Below are 23,121 nucleotides of genomic sequence, written 5' to 3'. Positions count from 1 at the left end.
ACTCATTCCTTCCAATGTAGAAATAAATGGTTAGTTATTTAAGAAGCATAAAAATGAGGGGCCAGGAGTTTGGCCTTGTGGTAGAGTGCTTGTCTAGCATGCACAAAGACCCAGGTTCGATTCCTTGATACCACATACATAGAAAAAAGCCAGAAATGGTGCTGAGGCTCAAGTGGTAGAGATCTATCCTTGAGAAATTCCAAGGACAGTGCTCAGGCCCTGAGCTCAAGCCTAGGACTGGCAAAAAAAGAAGCATAAAAATGATTAATACTGAGCCTCAGATGTTACTGGGTAAATAGATAAACAGGCCCTCCATTTCCCATTTCTTTTTTCATGCTGACAGAGATGCTCTACTACTGAGATATATTCTGAGCCCCAGGTAGTTTTTTAGTGTATAATTAAAACACCCCTTTCTACTTGGTTCTGGATTCTACTGGCTCATCCATACAGAAAATTACTTCTGATACACAAAAATCACTACACCATACTACCCAACTCTAAGTATTTTGTAAACTTCAAGGATTTCCACGAGCTTGAGAGCAGACAGGAACCTCGCACCCTCCCCTTTTTGGAAGGTGGCCATGAGCCCTGGTGGGTAGGGACACCTACTCCCTACATGTAGGACTTCTACAGTGCCCAGAAAGTAAATGAAATGGAAAAGAAATGAAGCTTGAACTCTGGGTCTGGGCATTGTTCCTGAGCTCTTCAGCTAAAGGCTATCTCCCTATCCCTTGAGCCACATTGCTACTTTCAATTTTCTGGTGGTTACTGGAGATAAGAGTCTGACAGACTTTAGTGTCTGGCTGTTTTCGAACCACGATCCTCAGATCTCAGCCTCCTGAATAGCTAAGATTATAAGCATGAGCCCGGTGAGATGTCCTGCATCTCTCAGTTTTTCCTATTTCTCTCAGGTCTGGTTTTGTGCTCTTGCCACCTGATTTTCCTACTTCTACCTTCCAAGTAGCTGGGACTATAGGCACATTATCATGTCCAGCTTCCCTCACTCTCAATACAGTTGAGTGTTCTCTAGAAAACAAGAAAGCACCATTACCTGTGGAGTGAGATTGTGAAGAACGAGCCAGTAACTAGGACGAACTGAGCCACCATCACTCCACGTAGAGGCTGCAAGTGAACAGACAAAGGATGAGGAATAGTAAAACAAAACCAGACCACCCTAACCATGTGGCAGAAATCTTTTTTTCTTTTTTTTTTCCTGTTTATGGGTCTTGGGGCTTGAACTCAGCTTGGACGCTGTCCCTGAGCTCTTCAGCTCAAGGCTACTGCCCTACCCTTGAGCCAAGCCCCACTTCCTGTGTTCTAGAAGTTAATTGAGGTTAATTGGAGATAAGAGTCTCAGGTCTTTTTGTTTGGGTTGGCTTTGAACCTTGATCCTCAGATCTCAGCTTCCTGAGTAGCTAGGATTACAGGTGTGAGCCACCACGTGCCCCGTTCAGTAATCTCTTTATGTGGACCACATAGCTCTTCTTTCCTCGCCCAGATCCTGATCTTCCTGGTCACCCACTGCCTATTTGCAAGACACTAGTTACCTCCATGGTCTGTCTTTACTCTGCTGTTGGTCATTTTACTTGAGAGGTCTGGGTCTCCATGCTTTGAATTGTCAGCCACTTTCCAATCAAGAGACAGCTTCTCCCCAACCAGACAGTCACAGACCCCTCTAGTACCAGTCTCTTCATGTCTTTCCTACTGTGCCAGCATAGCAGGTGCTGTAGGAGATTCTTACCTGAGGCAAGCCGAGAGTCCTGGGTCCCCCACCCCCTGACGGATCGGGGTGCTGTGCTGCTCCAGGGAGATGCCGGTTTGGGGTTGGTCAAGCCAGGAGGTGGGCGGGGCAGCGGTGTAGTGTTCCTGGAGGAGATGTGGTTTTTCCACATCTTGTTGGAGAGATGAGTGGGGTTGTGTCCTATGGGATCTGGGGACCACGTGGATTTGTAATCAGGGAACTTTGCTGTATACACAGAAGATTCAAGAAGCAATAGGTTAGATAGCTCCTAAAGCTATCAAACTTGTAGATATGATTAGAAAGTCAATACTAGCACAACTAAATTATTCTACAAATACTTTATGGAAAAAGTACACTAAAACTTAGCTTTTGGGGTTGGGAATATAGCTTAGTGGTAGCATGCATAAAGCCCTGGGTTTAATTCCTTAGAATGACATATACAGAAAAGAGGTGCTATGGCCCAAGTGGTACAGCACTAGCCTTGAGCAAAAGAAACTCAAGGACAATGCGCAGGCCCTGAGTATGAGCCCCAAGAACTGGCAAAAAAATAAAATAAAATTAGCTTTTCTTGTGCTCTGATCCAGAATTATTAGATACCAATATGCAAACATTTTTAGAAAACAACCACAAATATTGACTGAGGGCTTACTATGTTCATGATAATAAATAAATGGGGCTGGGAGTAGAGTGGGTTCTTGCCTAGCATACACAACGCTCTAGGTTCGATTCCTTGGTACCACATTCACTGAAAAAAGCTGGAAGTGGTGCTGTGGCTCAAGTGGTAGCACGCTGGCCTTGAGGAAAGCCCAAGGACAGTGCTCAGGCCCTGAGTTCAAGCCCAGGACTGGTTAAAAAAAAAAGATAATAAATCAAGCCAGTGCAGTGGCTCATGCCTGGCTACTCAGGAGGCTGAGATCTGAGGATTGCAGTTCAAAACCAGGCTGAGCAGTAAAGTCTGTGAGACTCTTATCTCCAATTAACTACCAGAAAGCCAGAAGTGGTGCTTTAGCTTAAGGGGTAGGGCAATAGCCTTGAGCAAACAAGCTCAGGGACAATGCCCAAGCCCAGAGTTCAAGTTCCATAACTGACAAAAAAAAAAAAAAAAAAAAAAAGAAGAGGAAGAAAGAAAGAAAGAAAGAGATACTAAATCAGTGCTGTGGTTAATACATTGATTCCCAAGAGCCTCCAGTTCAAATGGGAGATAGAACAATGGGACAACATAATTGGTAACCCTGGCAACAGCACAATATTCAGCATGCAGAGAGTATGTGCTCTGCTGCCAGCAAAGGCTTTGCAGAGATAGACCCAAAGGACTTACATTATGGGATGAGCCCAGAAAACCAGGAAAATGGGAGATAAGATTTCATGCAGGATCATTAAAAACAGAAGACAATTAGGAAGTAAATGTTCAATTGTAGGAAAATACCTAGGTCAACTTGAGATATAGGCATTTATAGAAGAAAAAAGAGATGGATGAGAATGAGTCGGAAGGGGAAAGAAATTGGAGAATCAAGGTCCAGACATATTTCTGGGTAGGGAATCAGATTTTATCTCAAACATAACCAGTGCAAGAGCCAAGTGCCAGTAGCTCAAATCCAGCCAGCCCTATCAGACAAATCCAAGAGTTTTATTTATAATTAACAAGCAAAAAGCTGGAAATGTGCTCAAGTGAGAGTTCAGCTGTGAGCAAAAAAGCCAGAGTTCAACTGTGAACAGAAAAACCAAGTGAGAGCCTGAAGCCTAGATTTCAAACCCTAATGCTGGCAAAAAAAAAAAATAATAATAATCATACATGTATGTGTGTATATATATGTATATACTGTACTACTTGAGCCTCCACTCCATATATATGTGAAGTGGAGGCTCAAGTAGTACAGTGCCAGTCCTGATTGAAAAAGTTGCAGGGCGCGATGGCTCATGCCTGTAATCCTAGCTACTCACAAGGCTGAAATCTGAGGATTAAGGATTGAGGATCAAAGCCAGCCTGGGCACTAAAGATCTTGAGACTTTTATCTCCAGTTAACCACTAGAAAACTAGAAAAGGGGGAAAGGGGCTCAGGGGTTGGGCGGTAGGCTTGAGCTGAAGCACTCAGGGACAGTGCCCAGACTCAGAGTTCAAGCCCTATGACCCACAAAAAAAAAAAAAAAAAAAAAAAAAAAAAAAAAAAGGCAAAGGAATAATGCCCAGATCCTGAATTCAAGCCCCAGAACCAGCATAAAAATTGGGCCAGGAGCATGGCCTAGTGGTAGAGTGCTTACCTAGCATGCAGGAAGACCCCATTTCGATTCCTTGGTACCACATACATAGAAAAATCCAGAAGTGTTGGTATGGTTCAAGTGGTAGAGCTCAAGTGGTAGAGCACCAGCCTTGAGAAAACGCAAGGACAGTGCCCAGGCCCTGAATTCAAGTCCCAGGACTGGCAAATAATAATAATAATAATAATAATAATAATAATAATAATAATAATAATAAGATAATATAAAATTCAAAGCCAGGTACCAGTGGCTTACACCTGCAATACTAGCTAGCTACTCAGGAAGCTAAGATCGGAGGATCATTGTTCAAAGCCAGCCTGGGCAGGAAAGTCCATGAGTACATTTCTTTTTGGGCAATGTCACCCCTTCTTCACTTTCCCCCAGTTTCCCCATCCTGTCCCCACCCACAAGCTGTATAGTTCATTTTCAGCGAATGTTTAATGAACACCACTGCTACATTTGTTCACCCTTTGTCCCTCCATTTCTGTGTTTCCTCTTATCCTCCCCCCAAAAAGACAGGTAAATGAACACATAAGACACACACACCCAAGAAACAAAACCAAAAAGCAAAAACAAACACCATCTCCACCACCAACAGCAGAAAAAGAGAAAAACAAAACAAAAACCTTGTTTCCTGGGAATTCTTATTATTTTAAATGTTCAGAGGCACAGAGGCATTTTGCTTTTTGGTTCCTCCCCATAAGAGTGTCTTCCTTTAGTCTGTCTGTGCATCAATCTAACATGTAAAGTGAGTCCTGCAAGTATAATGCTGAATGAGTGGAAGAAGAATAGGATTTCAGGTGCCTCTGGTATAATTTAGGTTTATATTTGAGACACATTTTTTTTGTTGTTGGTCATGGGACTTGAACTCCAGGCCTGGGTGTTGTCTCTGAGCTCTTCAGCTCCAGGCTACTACCATACCCCTTAAGCCATAGTGCCGAGTCTGGTTTTCTGGTGATCAATTGGAAATAAGAATTTCACTGGGCCAGGAGTTTGGCCTAGTGGTAGAGTGCTTGCCTATCATGCATGAAGACCCAAGTTCAATTCCTTGGTACTACATACGTAGAAAAAACCTAGAAGTGGTGCTGTGGTTCAAGTGGTAGAGCTCTAGCCTGGAGAAAAGTCCAAAAACAGTGCTTAGGCCCTGAGTTCAAGCCCCACTACTGGCGAGAGAGAGAGAGAGAGAGAGAGAGAGAGAGAGAGAGAGAGAGAGAGAGAGAGAGAGAGAGAGAGAGAGAGAGAGACAGAGACAGAGAGAGACAGAGAGACAGAGACAGAGACAGAGAGACAGAGACAGAGACAGAGAGACAGAGAGAGAGAGAGAGTGCGCGCGAGCGAGCGAGCGAGCCCAGGCTGGCTTTGAACCAAAATCTTCAGATCTCAGCCTCCTGAGTAGCTAGGATTATAGGCGTGAGCCATGGCACCTGGTTCTTGAGACACATTTTAAGAGGTCCCCTCCCCCTTTGATACAGAATCTTGCTACATAGCCCATGTTAGTCTTGAACTTGAAATTCTCCTGCTCAGCCTCCTGAGTGCTGGGATTAGAGGCATGTACCTAGTTTGTATCACATATTTGAATGTAAGTTTCCATCTCCACAGTGGGGATTGTAACATGGTCAGTACTCATAGCTTTATAGAAAGGTCAAAGGTTGACTTCAAGTCCTAGATTATATCCATTAACTTTTCTATCCCTTTATGTCTCTCAAGAAAAAAAAAAAATGAACGAGTACTTCGATTTAAATTAACCAAGGTTCTCTTCCCTCCTTTAGGCTTTCACCATTTCCCTTGTTTTTGGTCTACAAGCTAAAGGATTTTTAGGGAAGAGTAAGCTGTCACTGGCTACAATAGGAAAGTTAACTGTCCCTTCCCATGTCCTTGATTTCTTGGCAGGTTTGTCACGAGAAGCATTTGTGTCAATCAAGTCATGAGCCCTGTCCTGTTAGTACCCCCAGTGATTCTATCACTACTGGTCTTGAGCCAAAGTTGTAGGTTTTTTTACCCTCCTTGAGGAGCCAGCATTGAGGGCTGTACTTACTCCATTGCTGGCCTCTGTGGCAAGTGCTAACCAAGGGAAGAGGCCACTCACGTACCTGAAGTGCTATGAACGTTGGTGAAGGAGTTGTCAGAGGCACTGAAGGGCCAGGCACCAGGTGAAGGCAGCGAGGTGTTGAGGGAAGAATTAGACCCTTGAGGTGGTAACAAGAAAATAGGGAAGATAAAATGTCAGTTGATCCAGTGAAATCTTTATTTGTACTTTAACAGAAGGAAAAAAAACACAAAACAAAAACAAAAAACCTAAAAAATAAAAAATGTAGCCAGGTGGCTCATGCCTGTAATCCTAGCTACTTGGCTGAGATCTGAAGATCAAGGTTTAAAGCCAGCCCAGGCACAAAAGGACCTGAGACTCTTATCTCCAATTAACCTCTAGAACGTGAAGTGGGGCTTGGCTCAAGGATATAGAGCTAATGAGCTCAGGGATAGTGCCCAGGCAGAGTTCAAGCCCCATGACCCACAAAAATAAATAAATAAATAAAATAAAATACTGTCCTGTTTTTGGTTACATCCTCAAGTACCTGCAAGGCCAGGACTAATACCTATAAAAATGCTGGGCGGAATCCTCATGGGGCGCAGCAGCTTACCTGTGGTGTTATCCCGCAGCAGTTGGTGGTCAGTATCTACAATGGGAGATGTGGCTGTACCCCCCAGCACACTTCCTGGGGTGACATAGGGATCAGATTCAGGGTCAATATTTTGGATACCTTTCCATGGCACTCCTGGTTGGAATTCTGAGATAAAGAAAATAAATGTCAGGGGAAAGAGGTTGCCCACTCCCTCCCAAATAAAGAAAAAAATATAGGCCTGAGCATACGCTCTTGCCATTAGCACTTCACTTGGGCATAAGTCTGGCCACTGTGGTTGTAACCTGAAGGCCTAGCCCAGGTACTTCATCTTTTGGCTCCCGGGAGCTTCAGGGCTAGAGGCAAGAAAGGCCACAGGCCAAGAACTGAGAGAAGCTCTGAGCATTTTCTATTTTCCTTACGATTCATTGGTCAAAATACACAAGAAAATTAACCAACAGAAAATTTAATTCATATGACTACTGCCACAAAGACTATCCAGGAATAACAAATAGGAATAATTTAGTTTATTATGAGAAAGGCTACCTTCATATTAAAGCGTACCATGTTTTTACTGATTAAATGAAGTTATATTTAAAGTTATGATAGAAATTAATAAACTTTATCTTCCAAGTCAAATTGAAGAATATATGTGTGTGTTTCACACACATATGAATAGGATATAGTTTTAAAAATTTTATTGTTATTATAAAGGTGATTTACAGATGGATTACATCTATGTAAATCAGGTAAAGAGTACATTTTTGGGGGGACCATGCCACCCTAAATAGGATATATTAGTCTTCTTTCATAAAACCATACATACTTATGCCACAAGTATATATGCACAGAAAGAAGACTAGAGGATATATGTGTGTATATGTGTGTATAATATAATCAGTTAATAGGATTTTATTTATAGTTATTTTAAAATTATTATTGAGTAGTTGTAGAAAGAGGTTACAATTCTCTAAGTCAAGTTATAAGTACAATGCTTTTTGATCAAGTTATTTTGGCTTTACTAAATTTTCTAATTTTTCTACAATAAAAAAAGATTAAATGAAGAGAGAAAAAATTTAAAAAAATTTAGTGTATACATTACTGCATATCTAGAACCTAAATGATACTAAAATCTCAACTAAGAATCAACTCAAGTTATCAACTGCATAGAAGCCCATAAGCCCATATCCTATAAGCCCATATTCTATTCCCAGCTACAAGGTCATCTTCTTCTCTACTCCCCGCACCCCCCCCACCTAGGGAAGCTTTCCCATCTTCCCTCAGCACATGCCTTGCCTTCCTGGCCTTACCAAACAATAATTACTGACTCGAAAAAAGGAAGCATGGAATTCAGTTAAGTGTGTCGCAAATATAATGTGTTTAGAACCTGAACAAATGCTATTCCAAAAAACAAAAACAAAAACATTTCCTGGACAGTACCTGGAGGCCAACTGGCATTGCTGGATTTACTTCCAATTTTATTTGTTGGTGGAGATTTGGCAGGTAACCAGCTATCACCAGCAGGACCCGTATGGCCACCCAGCGTGTCACCTGGGATGATATCAAACTGGTTGTATGGTGACCCTCCTCGGGTCTTACCAGGGGCCACTATAGCGCCTGAGAAAAGAGAGTAATTAGTTAACTCAGAAAGAGAGGGTCCATTCAGAAAGCACTCAGATGAGATTCTTGTTTTTCATTTTTTTCTTTTTGGGTAATGGGGGGTGGAATTAGGGGCATATATTTGCTAAGCAAGTGCTCTAATATTTGAACTATGTCTCAATCCCCAGACAAAACTTTTTTTTTTTTTTTTTTTTTGCCAGTCCTGGGCTTAAGCTCAGGGCCTGAGCACTGTCCTTGGACTTTGGATTTTCTCAAGGCTAGAGCTCTACCACTTGAGCCTCAGCACCACTTCTGGCTTTTTTCTATGTATGTGGTACCGAGGAATCGAACCCGGGTCTTCATGCATGCTAGGCAAGCACTTTAACCACTAGGCCAAACTCCCGGCCCCCAGACAAAACTTTTTTCTAGAGGAACTTAAACACAGCTCATGGAATAGAGTGAACACTGGAAAATGAAGCTGCATGGAGGACATGGCTCTTAATTGAGGACTTAATCCCTTTCTCTCTCTCTCTCTCTCTCTCTCTCTCTCTCTCTCTCTCTCTCTCTCTCTCTCCCTCCCTCCCTCCCTCCCTCTCTCTCTCTCTCTCTCTTTGTGCCAGTACTGTTGCTTGAACTTAGAGCATTGCTTTATTCTGCTCAAGGACAGCACTCTATCATTTGAGGCATGCCTTCCATCCAGCTTTTTTTTTGGGGGGGGGAGGGTTAATTAGATATGAATTTCATAGACTTTCTTGTCCAAACTGGCTTTGAATCATAGTCCTCAGACCTCAGCCTCCTGAGTAGCTAGGATTACAGGCTTGAGCCACCGAAGCCTAACTTCATTCTCATTCCCGAACACTGAATGGTTCTTTTAGTATGGCAAATCCCCTTATGAAACCAATGAAATGTTCATAAGCTGCAAATCATACCATGAACACCAGAATTTCTATGCTAATCACTTGAGGGAGAAATGAGAAGGTTTTTAAAGAACATCTCTACAGATGATACCCGCCCATGTTCTTAAGTGCTAGTTCTTAAAAGCAGCAGAGCACGGAGTCCAGTAGAAAGAAAAGTATCTGCTATTACTTTAAATTCCAAGGCAATGACATGGAATTCCCGTCCAAGGGTCCTTGCCAGCTAAAGGCCAGCAATGAACTCTGCAGCTCTGAGACCAAGGGCCTCACATGAGAAGAACAGAAAATCCTTTGTTTCTGTGTTCTGCAGGCATTCCTGAGGCTTTTCTGGTGCCCCTGCACACATTTTATATGCTATGGGGTTGGAAAAAAGTTAAACGTCTTCTATTGTGTCACTCTGTAGTCTTAGGATGCTACTCATGAACATATAAAAATTTATTTCCAGCATAATACATTAAAATACATGTGCAAACACTGAATAAAATAATCTGTTTGGTTTGGCCTAGAAGGAGTATTATCAAAACTATCCCCTAGCCAAGCTAAGAAGATATTTGCTTTTCTCAAGCCAATGCCTCAAAGTTTACCTCCTGGGCACATTACAATAAAGTAGCAGGAAATGAAAGCTCAGTTCCCTCAGGGAATGCTTAAGAAAATGGGAAAAACCTCATCTACCAGCTCTAAAGGTGTAAGAGGAGAGTGTACTGAAGTTTCTGTTTCACAGCCTTTTCTGGCTGGGCTGGCAGGCCCTGATCCTCAGATCTTAGCCGCTTTGAGTAGCTAGGATTACAGGCGCGAGCTATCAGCACTGGCTTAAGTTTTATCGTTTCAACAAGTCATTCTTGATTTTGATCATACTTGGGGTTGGCAGGCAGAGAAATCCATGTGACTCCTTCTTTAGACTTCTTGATGGGCTTATTAAAGAGGGCTGACAAGGGGACCTGAAGTCTGCACACTGAATGAGCCTTTTAAAAGCCACACACCTATTTATACTTGGTTCTCATGGAGACCTGGGAGATGTGAAACACTGGCAAATGGAACAAACAGAAATGAAGGGTGAGGGAAGGTTCACACCGCTGGTCTGTTTACCAGGGAGATGAGGAAACTTGCAGAGAATTATGGAGAGGAGGGGCCAAGCCAATTCACCACAAAGCCTGCAATGTACTCCAGTTCTGTCCAGAAAGATGAGGACTAAAAAGCTCTGTGAAAAACACAAGCCTCATGGATTCCCATTAGTTTTAGGCAGGATATTTTTCAAAAGCTGATGAATTTAATCAATAAGACATATTATTTATTGTGTTTTCCTCTCAAAAAAATAAAAGCAAGCCAGGCACTGGTGACCATGCCTGTAATCCTAGCTACTCAGGCGGAGGCAGGAGGATCATAGAATTTGAGATACATTTCAAGACCATATTTCAAAACAAAAGCAAGAAGCCCTCGAAGGTCATTCAGGATGCTTGCTTAAGGAGCTCTGCCTACTGTGAGGTGGCATTCTCACCGTTTTTGTGCATGGTGGCTTCCTGTGTGGCCACAGAAGGCAGTCCTTCCATCATGGAGGTCCATTGTTTGAAGCGAGACTCAGTCCCAGCCTCCTTCCCACCAACCATGCTGTAGTCCATACCGCCAGAGCTGAAGCCTGAAATGGAGAACCAGGGTTATGTCTTTCTCTGTATTTCTCTTATATCAATGCTAATTCTCAGGCAGAACCCATGAACAACCATCATTCACATGCTAATTCATAAAACCTCTTAATTCAAAACTCTGATCTTGGCTCATGCTAAAAAGATGTTGCCTCTATATTAAAAGTGTGAAAAGGCATGTCACTGTCATCTAATTTAGTCCATTCTTCAGGCCTAGATATACATTTTTTGTTTTGTTTTGTTTTGTTTTGTTTTTACCAGTTAAACATTTATGTCCCAGCCCACTGGGAACCACTCTGCAGCTGAAGAGGAAAACACAAATAGAAGAATATGTGACACCAGCCTGGAGCAGTGGCTCAAGCCTGTAATCCGACCTACTCAGGAGGTTGAGATCTGAGGATGGTAGTTCAAAGCCAACCCAGGCACTAAAGACTGAGAGACTCATCTCTAATTAGCTACTACAAAACCAGATGTGGTGCTGTGGCTCAAGGGGTAGGGTGGTAGCCTTGAGCTGAAGAGCTCAGGGACAGCACCCAGGCCCAGAGTCCAAGCCCCATGACCAAAAGAAAAAAAAAGAAAAGAAAAGAATATGTGACAGCAGCAATGATGGCTAGCAAGGGTACCTTGGAGAGAAGAAGCTGACCCAGCTCTGAGTCATGACTCACGAAAGGTGTGCCTAGGGAATGCTAAGAAGTTCAATGGACAGCAATGTTTCCCTGTCTGTAGAAAAGCAACAAGAAGTAGGGAAGAGTAGCAGGGGCAGGGGCAAAGCCGTGTCACAGAGGCTTTTGCATGTCAGGCCTAGGATGGCAACCGCCAGTGTGGGGAAGAAGTATCTAGGGTTATGGTAGACTCTGAAAGACCAACTTCATGTGCAAGTGTTCACATGATGACCCCAGAGCAGAGGAGGCCGTCAGGGAGAGGTTCCAAGCTCACAGTGCCCTGAGCCCTGGTTAAGACCGGGTGTAGGGCTGCTAGCCATACTCACAGTGAGCAACCTTCTCCCATCTCCCACCACACAGCACGGCGGAGCTGAAAACACACAGACAACCATGGAGTCTCAGGGGGCTCGTAAGCCTGCTTTCCATTTGGATCAGAATACACATAGAATTCTTCAGGCAGGTACCACCAGTGGCTCATGCCTATAATCCTAATTATTCTGGAGGCTGAGATCTGAGGACTGCAGTTCAAAGCCTGCCTGAGCAGGAAAAGTGCCCCAGATTCTTTTTTTTTTTTTTTTGCCAGTCCTGGGCTTGAGCTCAGGGCCTGAGCACTGTCCTTGACATTCTCAAGGCTAGAGCTCTACCACTTGAGCCACAGCACCACTTCTGGCTTTTTTTTTCTATGTATCAAGAAATCAAACTCAGGTCTTCCTGCATGTTAGGCGCACTCTATCACTAGGCTAAACTCTCTGTCCCCCCGAGACTCTTATCTCTAGTTAACCACTCAAAAACTGGAAGTAGAGCTACAGTTCCAAGTAATAGAGTGCTAGCCTTAAGCAAAATAGCACAGGGATAGCATCAAGGCCTGGAGTTCAAGCCCCATAACTGCCCCCCCCCAAAAAAAAAAGGAAAAGTGAAATTAAGAGTTAAAACAAATTAAACAGATGAAAGGATGAAGAACCAACAGCCACCAAGAAATGAGAATATTGTGGAATGAGTGGGAAGCCAGTGGTGGCAACAGTATTTTGCTACTTCGTCAAAACCAAAATTCCTCAGAACCAAGTGCTTTCCCTGTATTGCTCTATTTCACAAATTCACTACCTTCACCCAATTAAAACAAACCATTTAGTTCAGTTCAATGCATATTCACACAGAGGCTAATTTATGCCAGGCTCTAAATTAGAAGCCATGGTACAAGTAGAAATAACCCATGTCTCTCACCTTTGCTCAGATCCATTTCACCAGAACATGCCTTTTTCTTACCATTCTCACAAGCACAACCAATCTTATCTGTTTCTGTACAATTGCTTTCCCCACCACACGTTCTAAGTCATCCCCTAGTCATTGCTACCACCCTGCTCCATTCTTACCAAGCCCTGCTAAAACTAAGCATGTCTCCACATCCTCGCTTTTGTCCACTTTTTCTTTTTCTTTTTTTTTTTTTTTTGCCAGTCCTGGGCTTGAGCTCAGGGCCTGAGCACTGTCCTTGGACTTTCTCAAGGCTAGAAGCTCTACCACTTGAGCCACAGCACCACTTCCAGCTTTTTTCTATGTATGTGGTACTGAGGAATCGAACCCGGGTCTTCGTGCATGCTAGGCAAGCCCTCTACCACTAGGCCAAACTCCCCGCCCAATGTCCACTTTTTTTGTTGTACACTGAAAACAACTCTGGGTTTGGTGGTGCGGCTCAGTGGCTGGCATGGATGAAGCCTTGGGCTGGATCCCTAACCCAGAGTTGCGATTGGGAGGATTACTTTTGTAACAATTATAACAGAAACCTATCCCCCATAATTGTTTATCCTTCTATGGTGCAATGCCAGCATGAACATCTTTATACACATATACATTTTAGACAGACTCAGTGTTTACAATTTCTATGATATAGCACACTGGGTGTACCACAAGAATATTGCAAAATTTCATACTTTAATAATGTTTTCATTTATTACTCATTGTCAGTATTGGAATGAACTCTAGGTCTCATGCTGAGCTTCAATGGCTTTACCAATTTAGCCATGCTTCCATGATAAAAGCAAAGAATAGGAAAAACTACAAAATAATGAACATTAGTTAAGCAGTTACTAGTTATTCTATTGTGTGTATGTGTGTGTGTGTATGTGGTACTGGAGTTTGAACTAAGGGCCTTGAACTTGCTTGGCTTGCTTGCTCAGCTAATACTTTATCATTTAAATCATGCCTCCAGTCTGGCTTTTTTGCTATTTGAACAATTCCTCCTGTTTGGTTTTGAACCTTGATAATTCAAATATCCTCAGCCTCTGAGTAGATAGGATTACAGGCTTGAGTCCAGTGTGCCCAGCTCTTGTTTAGTTTTAACTTTTATTCTGAGTCACTGTTGCCTTCCTGACTGGATTCTGCTTACAGCACATTTCTCATTTCTAAAAGTGTTATGATTTGCCTGCCCAAAAATTCTTAATGAATGTCAAAGGTATAGCCTTACTAGTGCTAATTCTATTTAAAGCCTATGAAATCATAACCTCAGATGAATTTTTTTGTCTGCTTTAAAATTTTAGTTTTTTTTTTTTAATTTTCCCATGGCAATTTTATCAGATGAGTCCCACACTTCAACTTGTACGTATTTTAATAGACATAACTTTAGCCATCTGTAGCAATCACAGCACATGCAAACATTTCAACTGGCTTTAAAAACTGCTGTTGGAAGGAGAGCAATTTGGCCTCTATAAAAAAGCTCCCCTATTAGGCTGCTTTGAGCCAGAGCGGCTGGCCTGTCTTTGCTATGTACTGGCTGTGTGGTGAGCCTGGGAAAGCAGTCAGGACTTGAGGGCCTCGTACTTCACAATTTCATCTGCCAACAGGGAGAAGGACTGTTTTTGGCTTTGCAACCTTGTACAGCTACTATAAAAATTGAAGGACAGTAAGGGTTCCCCCCCATCATAGGCTTTGACAAGGAGATTTTGAAAAAAGGTACTTCTGACTATGACAACATACCAGAACTATATCCAGGGATTGGCCCTTTGGTCTGAAGGTCTGGGAGCCCCACGTTCAGTGCGTTGGGTACCATGTTGTCCAGATGTGGCTTGGGCCCAACGGGATGAGAGGGTGAGTGCTTCATGCTTGGCGGTCGCTGTTGCTGCTGCTGCTGCTGCTGTAGTGCGCTCACCATTCGAGCCAGCTGAGGGTGTAGCAACCAGATCAAGGAAGAGCCCGAGAGAAACAGGGACACACGATAAACTCCAAATGGCTTTCCAGTGAGGGACACTGGCTCAGAACCCCTGGGAGACCCTTCCCACCCAGGTACCTGCTGCTCTTGCTGCTGGCGCACTGCTTGAGAAATCTTTCTCTGGTTCTGTAGCAACTGCTGCTGCTGCTGCTGCTGCAGGAGAAGCTGACAAGCCTGCAAAACCCAGAGGGAAGAAAAGAGGGGTCCAGAGCTTCCTAAGGCTGACTGGCTGAGAACACTGGAAGGGGTTCTACTGCGGTGCAAGTCCCTGAGTCAAAACCATCTGTAAGGCAGGCACTGATGAATTCCTGGTCTACTGCCAGCAGGGCTGATAAGTCCACCTTTAATCATACAGTTGTTTGCATGCAAGTTTGAACATGAAAAGTGACAAACATAAAAATTAACAAAGACAACAGAGGAAAGCAAAACTTAAAAGGAAAATAGGAAGCTAGGCTTTAATAACCTTTTTAGCTACAGGAAGAGCATTCGCTACTTACCAACTGGAACTGGGGAATCTGTGGAAGCTGGCTCAGCATGGCAATCTGTTGAGGAGATAACTGGGGCCCCACGTTGAAAAGACCTGGATTCAGGCCACTGTTGGGAAACTGCTTGAGCATTGAGGCAGAAACCTAGCCAGAAAATAGGATGGGGTGGGTTTCTCAGAATTTATCAAAACATTTTTTCCCCCTGTTGTAAGAATCTTGACAGAACTAAAGCAAGTACTGTCAGGTTTTCTTTCATCAAAAATATTTGTGAGCCAGGTGTGGTGGCTCACACCTGTAATCCTAGCTACTCAGGAGGCTGAGATCTGAGGATCAAGGTTCAAAGCCAGCCTGGGGAACAAAAGGACCTGAGACTCTTATCTCCAATTAACCTCTAGAAAATGGGAAGAGTGGCTCAAGGGTACGGTGGTAGCTGAAGAGCTCAGAGACAGTGCCCAGGCTGAATTCGAGCCCCGTGACCCCCACAAGAAAAAATTGTGAGAATGATATTAAAGTATTAACACTGTCTTTTTTTTTTTTTTTCCTGCCAGTCCTGCGGCTTGAACTCAGGGCCTGGGCAGTATCCTTGGACACCTTTTGCTCAAGGCTAGCACTCAGCCACTTGAGCCACAGCACCACTTCTAGCTTTTTCTGTGTATGCAGTTCTGAGGAATCAAACCCAGGGCTTTGTGTATGCTAGGCGAGCACTCTACCACTAGGCCATACTCCCTGCTCAGCACTTTGTCTTTTGAGATGGGCTCTTCCTACACAGCCCAGAATGGTCGAGGCTCAAACAATCTAATACTATCTCTGGCAGTGAGATTTTCTTTGACTTAAATTTTCTACAAAAAACCAAACACCAAAAACAAAACCCTAAAAAAGAAAACCATCAGATTAGAAAAATGTCTTCAAGAAAAAAAATTGTAACTGAAAAACTATTATTCGAAATGTGCATAAAACAAAATATACTGAACAGCACAGAACTACTTCCAAGAAAGTATTTCTTTTTATACATATAACAACAACATACAAAGAGGAAACAGAGAAAGCCTGTGGCAAAGAGCCTGGAAGTTACGAGACTCAGTGGCTCCTTCTCTCTGGTTTTCTGGAGTAAGCCAAGTGAGGCTGCTGGTAGCATTGGTGACAGAACTAGGAACTTCCTCCCATTTCTGAACCATCACTGAAGGCGCCTTCACAGTGGGCTGAGATTCCCTGCATTGTCCTCTATGCAGTCTGCGGCTCACTTGGGGCAGTGAGGGCAAAGATAACACTCTCCTCCTCTGGAGTGGCACAAAAGTGGCATACTCCAAAGTTTTCCTGAATAACCTGAAGTCACAGGGTTACAAGCTGAGGGGCACCCACGTTGCCAGCAACAGTCACAGCCAGCAGAGAGGCCAGACGGGTTCTCTTTCCACCTCCAGCATCAACAACCTTGTTTAGATCTGTAACCATCAGAGGCTGAGAGAACAGCGCTGTTGTGTAAAGTCACCAGTTGTTGTAAGTTGCTGTGGCAGCCTTAAATGTCTTTAAAGCACAAATCATATTCCAATTGTGTTACAGAAAGTAAAATTTCAGTCACAACGTTAAGCATTGACTACATGGTAAAATGATATTTTAAACAGACTGTATTAAAGGATATATAATTAAATATTATAGTTAAAGGGTATTGTACATAATGATTATGTTATTAAACTTAGTTTTACTGTGATCTCTTCATTTTTAAGTTTTGCCTAATCAAGTTTCAGTACATTATCTGGTTCATGTTTTATTTTAATTGAACTGTACTGCTCTAATCATGAAAGTTTCCATATTCCTTTCCAAAATTTTTATCTACAATTCCCGGGACTGCTTTTGCCTATTCTGCTTTTTAGCCTGCTAGCCATCAAAATAAACAGCTGTGACTTGCATTTCTCTTCCCTCCTCCATTCACTTTTAGCAACTAGTCTCTGGATCAATCCACCTCTCTCTTCACTCTCAGAGTGGACACTATTGCTGACAGGCAATACCCTTGACGCCTCCCCCCCAACTCTGCCCCACCACCAGACCCACTCTTCAAATTAAAGAAACCACCAGAGGAGACACCCGGAGAAATGCGTCCTATCAGACAAGTAGGAATATTCACAGCAGCACTGTTCGTAACAGCAGAAAAGGAGAAACTATGTTATGTAAATTGTAGAAGCAGAAAAGTTAAACAAGTTATGGTATACTCATATAAAGAGAGCTATGTGAGTGCTGGGAGCAGTGGCCCATGCCTGTAATCCTAGCTACTCAGGAGGCTGAGATCTGAGGATCTTGGTTCAAAGCCAACCCGGGCACTTAAGACCATGAGATTCTTATCTCCAATTAATCATTAGAAAACCAGAAAGTGGCGCTGTGGCTCAAAGGATAGCCTTCAGCTGATGAGCTCAGGGACAATGCCTAGGCCCAGAGTCCAAGCCCCATGCCCCCCCCCCCCCCAAAAAAAAGGCACTCTACGAACCACGCCTAGGAAAATTGTAGAAATGTAGAAACAATGTCAAGCAAAATAACAAAAAAAAGGAAGTGGGTATATTACATAAAGCACAAAAAAGGTAAAATAAGACAAATTATATTGTTTAATGATAGATATAGAAAGACAAACAAAAAGGACAGAATGGCATCTACCTACCTACCTACCTACCTACCTACCTACCTACCTACCGATCTATGCTGGTATTAGAATTGGAACGCAAGGCCTTCCAAACTTGCTCAGTTTGTTTGCTCAGGCTGGTGCTCTACCATGTGAGCCATGTGCATTTTGCTGGTGGTTTTGGAGACAAAGACTCATGCACTTTTTGTACAGCCTCGCTTTGAGCTTCGATCCCCTGGATCTGAACCTCCTGAGAAGCTGGGATCACAGTATATATAAACCACTGGCACCTGAGTACAATTTTATGTTTAAATACCATCATTATATATGTTCCATAACTTGCCTACAGAGATAATGGAAGTTATAATTCTGAGGACTTCCTAACTAACCTTGCTTTACTCTATTGCAGGTTGCAGGCAGTGTCTTCCTCTGTTGTTACAGAAGGGCTGGAGAGAAGTGTCACCAAATTCCTGGCAAATGGCTGTTTGTACCTGGGTTGCAGCATAATTAAATTGCAGGTTTGTGCATTCCCTTTGCACAGTTAATTATGCTGGCTTAAAACCTCTTCAGTCTCCAGCTGGGCTGGAGAAAGGGAAGCTCTTGTAGTCAATATGTACTTAATAAAGCACTTCAGGTACAAAATGACAGCAATTGAAGGCAAAACAGAAGCCTGCTGAAATGTGTTATTCTGAATATTTGAGTGACAGGAGGGACCAAGGAACTGTGACAGCAAGGTGGTCTAAACATCTCCCTATCCCCACAGTGCTACAGACAGAACCTAGTCCCTCACACATGTGAGGCAAACATTCTACTCCCTAGCTATAGTCTTAGCCTTGTAACAAATATGTAACATGTTTCAGTGTGTGCTGTCTATGCCTACATTATATACGAGTTGTCCTTGTAAAGTGGTCCAAATGGGTATAAAATTCAATGTCTATAAAAACCTTAAAAATTGTTTGTTTGCCAGATGCTGATGGCTCATACCTATCATCTTACCAAGAGGCTGATAAATGAGGATGGAGATTTGAAGTCAGTGCCAGCAGAAAAATACACGAGACTCTACATCCAATTACCCACCAAAAAACAGAAGTGGGAGCTCTGGCTCAGGTGATAGAAGAATTTCCTAGCAATGTTACTTATAGTGGAAATATTTTAAAAGCCAGAAATGCTGCAGAGTGTTAAGTAAATCAAGCTGATCACACATCATTAAGAATGATCACTATATGGGCTGAGACTGTAGCTCAGGGCTAGAGCCCAGGGCTTTATCCCCAATATCACCAGAAAGCAAAACAAAACCTACTTAGTAAGCATAAACCCCCAAGTTCAAATCAGTGCCGCCAAAAAAATTACAGGAGAACAGGGGGGAAAAAACGAAACCCACAAACTACTGGGACACAATTTCAAGGAGAATGCTTGCACCTGCACAAAGTCTGAACATGGGTTGACAACTTCTAGAATAATTTGTTTTCCATATACAAGTTTTCAGTGTGGTTAGCTTGTCTTAATTTTTATTTATTTCATTGTGGGCCATGGGACTTGAACTTAGCCTGGGCGCTGTCTCTGAGCTCTTCAGCTCAAGGCTACCACCCTACCCCTGGGCCTGGGGTTGTCCCTGAGCTCTTTAGCTCAAGGCTACCAGGCTACCACCCTACTTTACTTTCCATTTTCCAAAGGTTAATTGGAGATAAAGAGTCTCAGGTACTTTTGTGCCCGGGCTGGCTTTAAACCTTGATCCTCAGATCTCAGCCTCCTGAGTAGCTAGGATTACAGGCGTGAGCCATAGCGCCCAGCTTTGTCTAATTAATTAATTAATTTGCCAGTCCTGGGCTTGAGCTCAGGGCCTGAGTGAACACTGTCCTTGGGATTTCTCAAGGCTAGAGCTTTACCTCTTTAGCTTCAGCATTACTTCCAGTTTTTTTTCCTATGTATGTGGTACTGAGAAATTGAACCCGGGTCTTTCTGCATGCTAGGCAAGCACTCTACCACTAGGCCAAACTCCCAGCCCCATCTTCATTTTTAAAAAGAGCTATCTCACTTTGAACAATGTAGAAATGTCATGAAAAAACAAGAGACTTTGTTAATATTCTTTCTGCATTATGTATTAAATCAATGATAGGTATATTTTGGTAAATTAAAAAAAATTGTGTGTGCAGAACTTTTCTTTTTCCAAGTAGAGCAAGTAGGCACCTTTGGCAGGCATCTGAAGCCCCTGGGTCCTTCAACAAAGCTGCCTGTACTTTGCTAACATTTGTAGCACTTTGGAGTAATTTTTTTTTTTTTTTTTTTTTGCCAGTCCTGGGCTTGAACTCAGGGCCTGAGCGCTGTCCTTGGACTTTCTCAAGGCTAGAGCTCTACCACTTGACCCTCAGCACCACTTCCGGCTTTTTTGTATGTATGTGGTACCAAGGAATCGAACTCGGGTCTTTGTGCATGCTAGGAAAGCACTTTAACCACAAGGCCAAACTCCCGGCCCTGGAGTAATTCTTATATGCATTGTTCCAGGATGTGACACATATTTACTGAGTTTAAAATATGGACCAGGCCCAGCTGGAGATGTTCGGGCTCAGGCAGTAAGCGAGGCAGACCAATCCCTGCCTTGCCACCCTCCTGGGGGAAATGAGAAAGATTATGAACAGAGGGAAATTACAGAGAGGTGGGAACAGGAGTCACGTGGTGGAGATACATGGTATATAGCTAGGCCTGGGAAAGTTTCTGATAAGATGGTGCTAATGGGGCTGGGAGCATGGCTTAGTGGTAGTGTGCTCACCTAGTATGCAGGCAGCCCTAGGTTCGATTCCCCAGAACCACATATGCAGGAAAAACTGGAAATGGTGCTGTGGCCCAAGTGACAGAGTGCTAGCTCTGAGAAAAAAGTGTCCAAGGACAGTGCCCAGGCCTTGAGTTCAAGTCCTAAGACTAAAAAAAAAAAAGATGTGCTAACATGGAGCTCCAATGGGAATAAAGACGGAGCCGAATAATGGATGATGAGGGGCAGAGTATCTAGAGGCAAGCCTGGCGTGAGGGGCCAGCGGCTGGCTGGGAGGCTAGAATGCATGGGAGAGATCACCCAGGACCATGAAGACTGCACTCTGTGAGCCAATGAAGTGGTGCTGAGGCTCAAGTGGTAGAGGTCTAGCCTTGAGAAAGTCCAAGGACAGTGCTCAGGCCCTGAGCTCAAACCCCAGGACTGACAGTAATAATGATGATGATGATGATTTCAGTGATACAGTGAACTGTGCTGGGACTCCAGGTAAAGGAGCAACATGCTCTATTTCATGTTATAGAGTAGTGCCATGGATAGTGCCTTTCTGCAATACTGAATCAGTATCATTTAAATTTAAGCTAATGAAAGTGAAATACAATTCGTAGTTCCTCTAGCCTACCAGCCGCATTTCAAGTGCTCATGTGGCTAATGGCTGGCTACAGGCAGTGGCTGTAGAGGACCTGTTTGACTCGGGCTGGGATGAACAAGAGGTCCCCGAAATAGTCTACATAGTCTACAAGTTTGAGAGTGGCCTGGCCAAGGGCGGGACCAGTGGAGGTGGTAAGGGGTCAGAGCCTTGATAAAGCTCAGAAGCAAGGGCTTGTTGGACGAATATGGACCATGAGAGGTCTTATCTTGTTCTCGGCCTTTGGCCCAAACCACTGCAGAGTGAAGCCTATTTACTTGGATGAAGAAAATGTTTTTCAGAAGTTCTGTTGGACATGTTAACCTGAGAAACCTACAAGAAATTCTAGTAAAGATGCTCAGCAATCCTTGAAGCTGAGAAAAAGCATGGGCTACAGATACAAGCTCTGAATATCAATAAGTTAGTCCACTAGGTGAGATCACCTGGCTGTGGCTAAACGGGGCGAGGCTGAGGTTTGAGAACAGAGGCTGAGAGCGCTCTGACAGTCAAATGTTGGGAAAATAATCTGTAAAGGTGGCGGAGAGACAGAGAACCAACAGAGATAAGTTCTGGAAAGCCGATTAAATCGAAAAGGAGAGAGGGTAATGCTGCTGACACACGCTAGGAAGATGGGAGGCAGGACAATGGGGTACTGCACCATGGAGATGGGATTTTGTCACTACCTGGCCCGAGCTAGCATGCTGAAGCCTCCATCTCTGCTAGTGTAGAGTGCTGAGCCACAACTACACGGATGAAAAACCTTATTCACACTCCATTATCTCTAGCAATAGTCAAAATTTAAGATGCATGTATTAACTACCTGGGTGTGACCAGGTTCAAAATCCAGAGCAGCAGTGCAAAAAGTAGTTATAAATAAGGTTGAAAGGGTTGGCCTACAGGACAAGGTAGACATTCAGAGCAAAGCAAACAAAGCTTTGCCAAATTCTGCCACAACCCCCCACGGCCCCGCCCCTGCTGCTTGACTGGAAGGCTTCTGTAATCTGGCTATGCCTAGAAACTCTGAGCTCTTCTCCAAGACCCCGTTTAAATGATACTGCCAGTGAAAAGCCACAACCAATTCCCAAAACTGTTGCATACTTTTTTTTCTCTTTGGCAGTTTGAACTGGAATTTGAACTCAGAGCCTTGACCACTTGGGCCACACTCCCAGCTCTTTGCTTTAGTTATGTTTTTGATTAGGGTCTTGTGTTATGTCCATCATAGGACTACAATTATCCTATGGTCATTTTCCACACAGCTGGGATGATAAGCACAGGCCACTATGCCCACCTTTTATTGAGATGGGGTTCTGTGACTTTTTTTTTTTTAATCAAGGCTGGCCTTGATCATCCATTCTATCCCCCATCAGAGATTGTTTTACACTCGTGTCCTTCATTTTTTAAAAAGTGTGTACTCAGGGATTTCACTATGGCATTTTGATCAGAATAGACCTGCTAAACGTTTTATACAATATCTACTACCCTTACTATTTGTTGTCTGCTGTGTTTTCAAAATGTGGATGATAGAATGGCAGAGACCTCTCACTGTCATCTCCCCAACACTGAACTGGGTATCCCGGAGGGAGAAGCAGACAAACATTTCCTGTGGCATCAGAGGACCAAATCCTCCACACAGCTGCTGTGTGAATAAGCAGTTAGCCCAGGCACTTCTGTTTCTTCATTAGTTCAACCCCAGAGCATCAGCTCAATAGTGTAGCAAATAGCTCCTCAGAATTTTCCAGAATAACCTAGAATCTGGAAATGCTCCTGTTCATCTATGGGTAAATCTTGAGGGTAGCCAGTCTCTGAGAGTTGTAGTGTTACCATTTATAAAGTGGTCTTACTTATGTGAATAAATATTAGAAAAATAATTAGGAGAAGGCCTAAAAGGAACAGAATCAAAATGCTTTCCATGCAAAAATATCTACTTTGCTTGCATGCATGACACCGTAAAAGAGAGGTACTATTTTGCTCTAAAAATCTTGAAGCTGGTTGTAATTTTAAACTAGTAATCAACAC

At 43.2% G+C, this 23,121-nt stretch overlaps 1 protein-coding gene across 6 annotated transcripts in view; it reads right to left on the bottom strand.

The window, feature by feature from the left end:
* Positions 1–23,121, bottom strand: part of Tnrc6b (trinucleotide repeat containing adaptor 6B) — a 209,956-nt gene that overhangs the window by 9,514 nt on the left and 177,321 nt on the right. For all 6 annotated transcript variants that reach the window (XM_090328774.1, XM_090328771.1, XM_090328772.1 and 3 more), the window contains 9 exons: positions 15,124–15,255; positions 14,705–14,800; positions 14,395–14,578; positions 10,624–10,761; positions 8,056–8,232; positions 6,637–6,783; positions 6,088–6,183; positions 1,742–1,966; positions 1,052–1,122 (listed from right to left, as the gene is read on the bottom strand). In XM_090328774.1, coding sequence (XP_090184900.1) covers positions 1,052–1,122; positions 1,742–1,966; positions 6,088–6,183; positions 6,637–6,783; positions 8,056–8,232; positions 10,624–10,761; positions 14,395–14,578; positions 14,705–14,800; positions 15,124–15,255 — 1,266 coding nt within the window. The remainder of the gene's footprint in view (positions 1–1,051; positions 1,123–1,741; positions 1,967–6,087; positions 6,184–6,636; positions 6,784–8,055; positions 8,233–10,623; positions 10,762–14,394; positions 14,579–14,704; positions 14,801–15,123; positions 15,256–23,121) is intronic.

This window comes from Megascapheus bottae, chromosome 2 (genome assembly GCF_031878675.1).
Source record: "Megascapheus bottae isolate mThoBot1 chromosome 2, mThoBot2.hap1, whole genome shotgun sequence".
NCBI classification, from domain to species: Eukaryota; Metazoa; Chordata; class Mammalia; order Rodentia; family Geomyidae; genus Megascapheus; species Megascapheus bottae.
The sequence above is the reverse complement of the archived record's forward strand: the minus strand, read 5'-3'. Positions and strand labels throughout refer to the sequence as shown.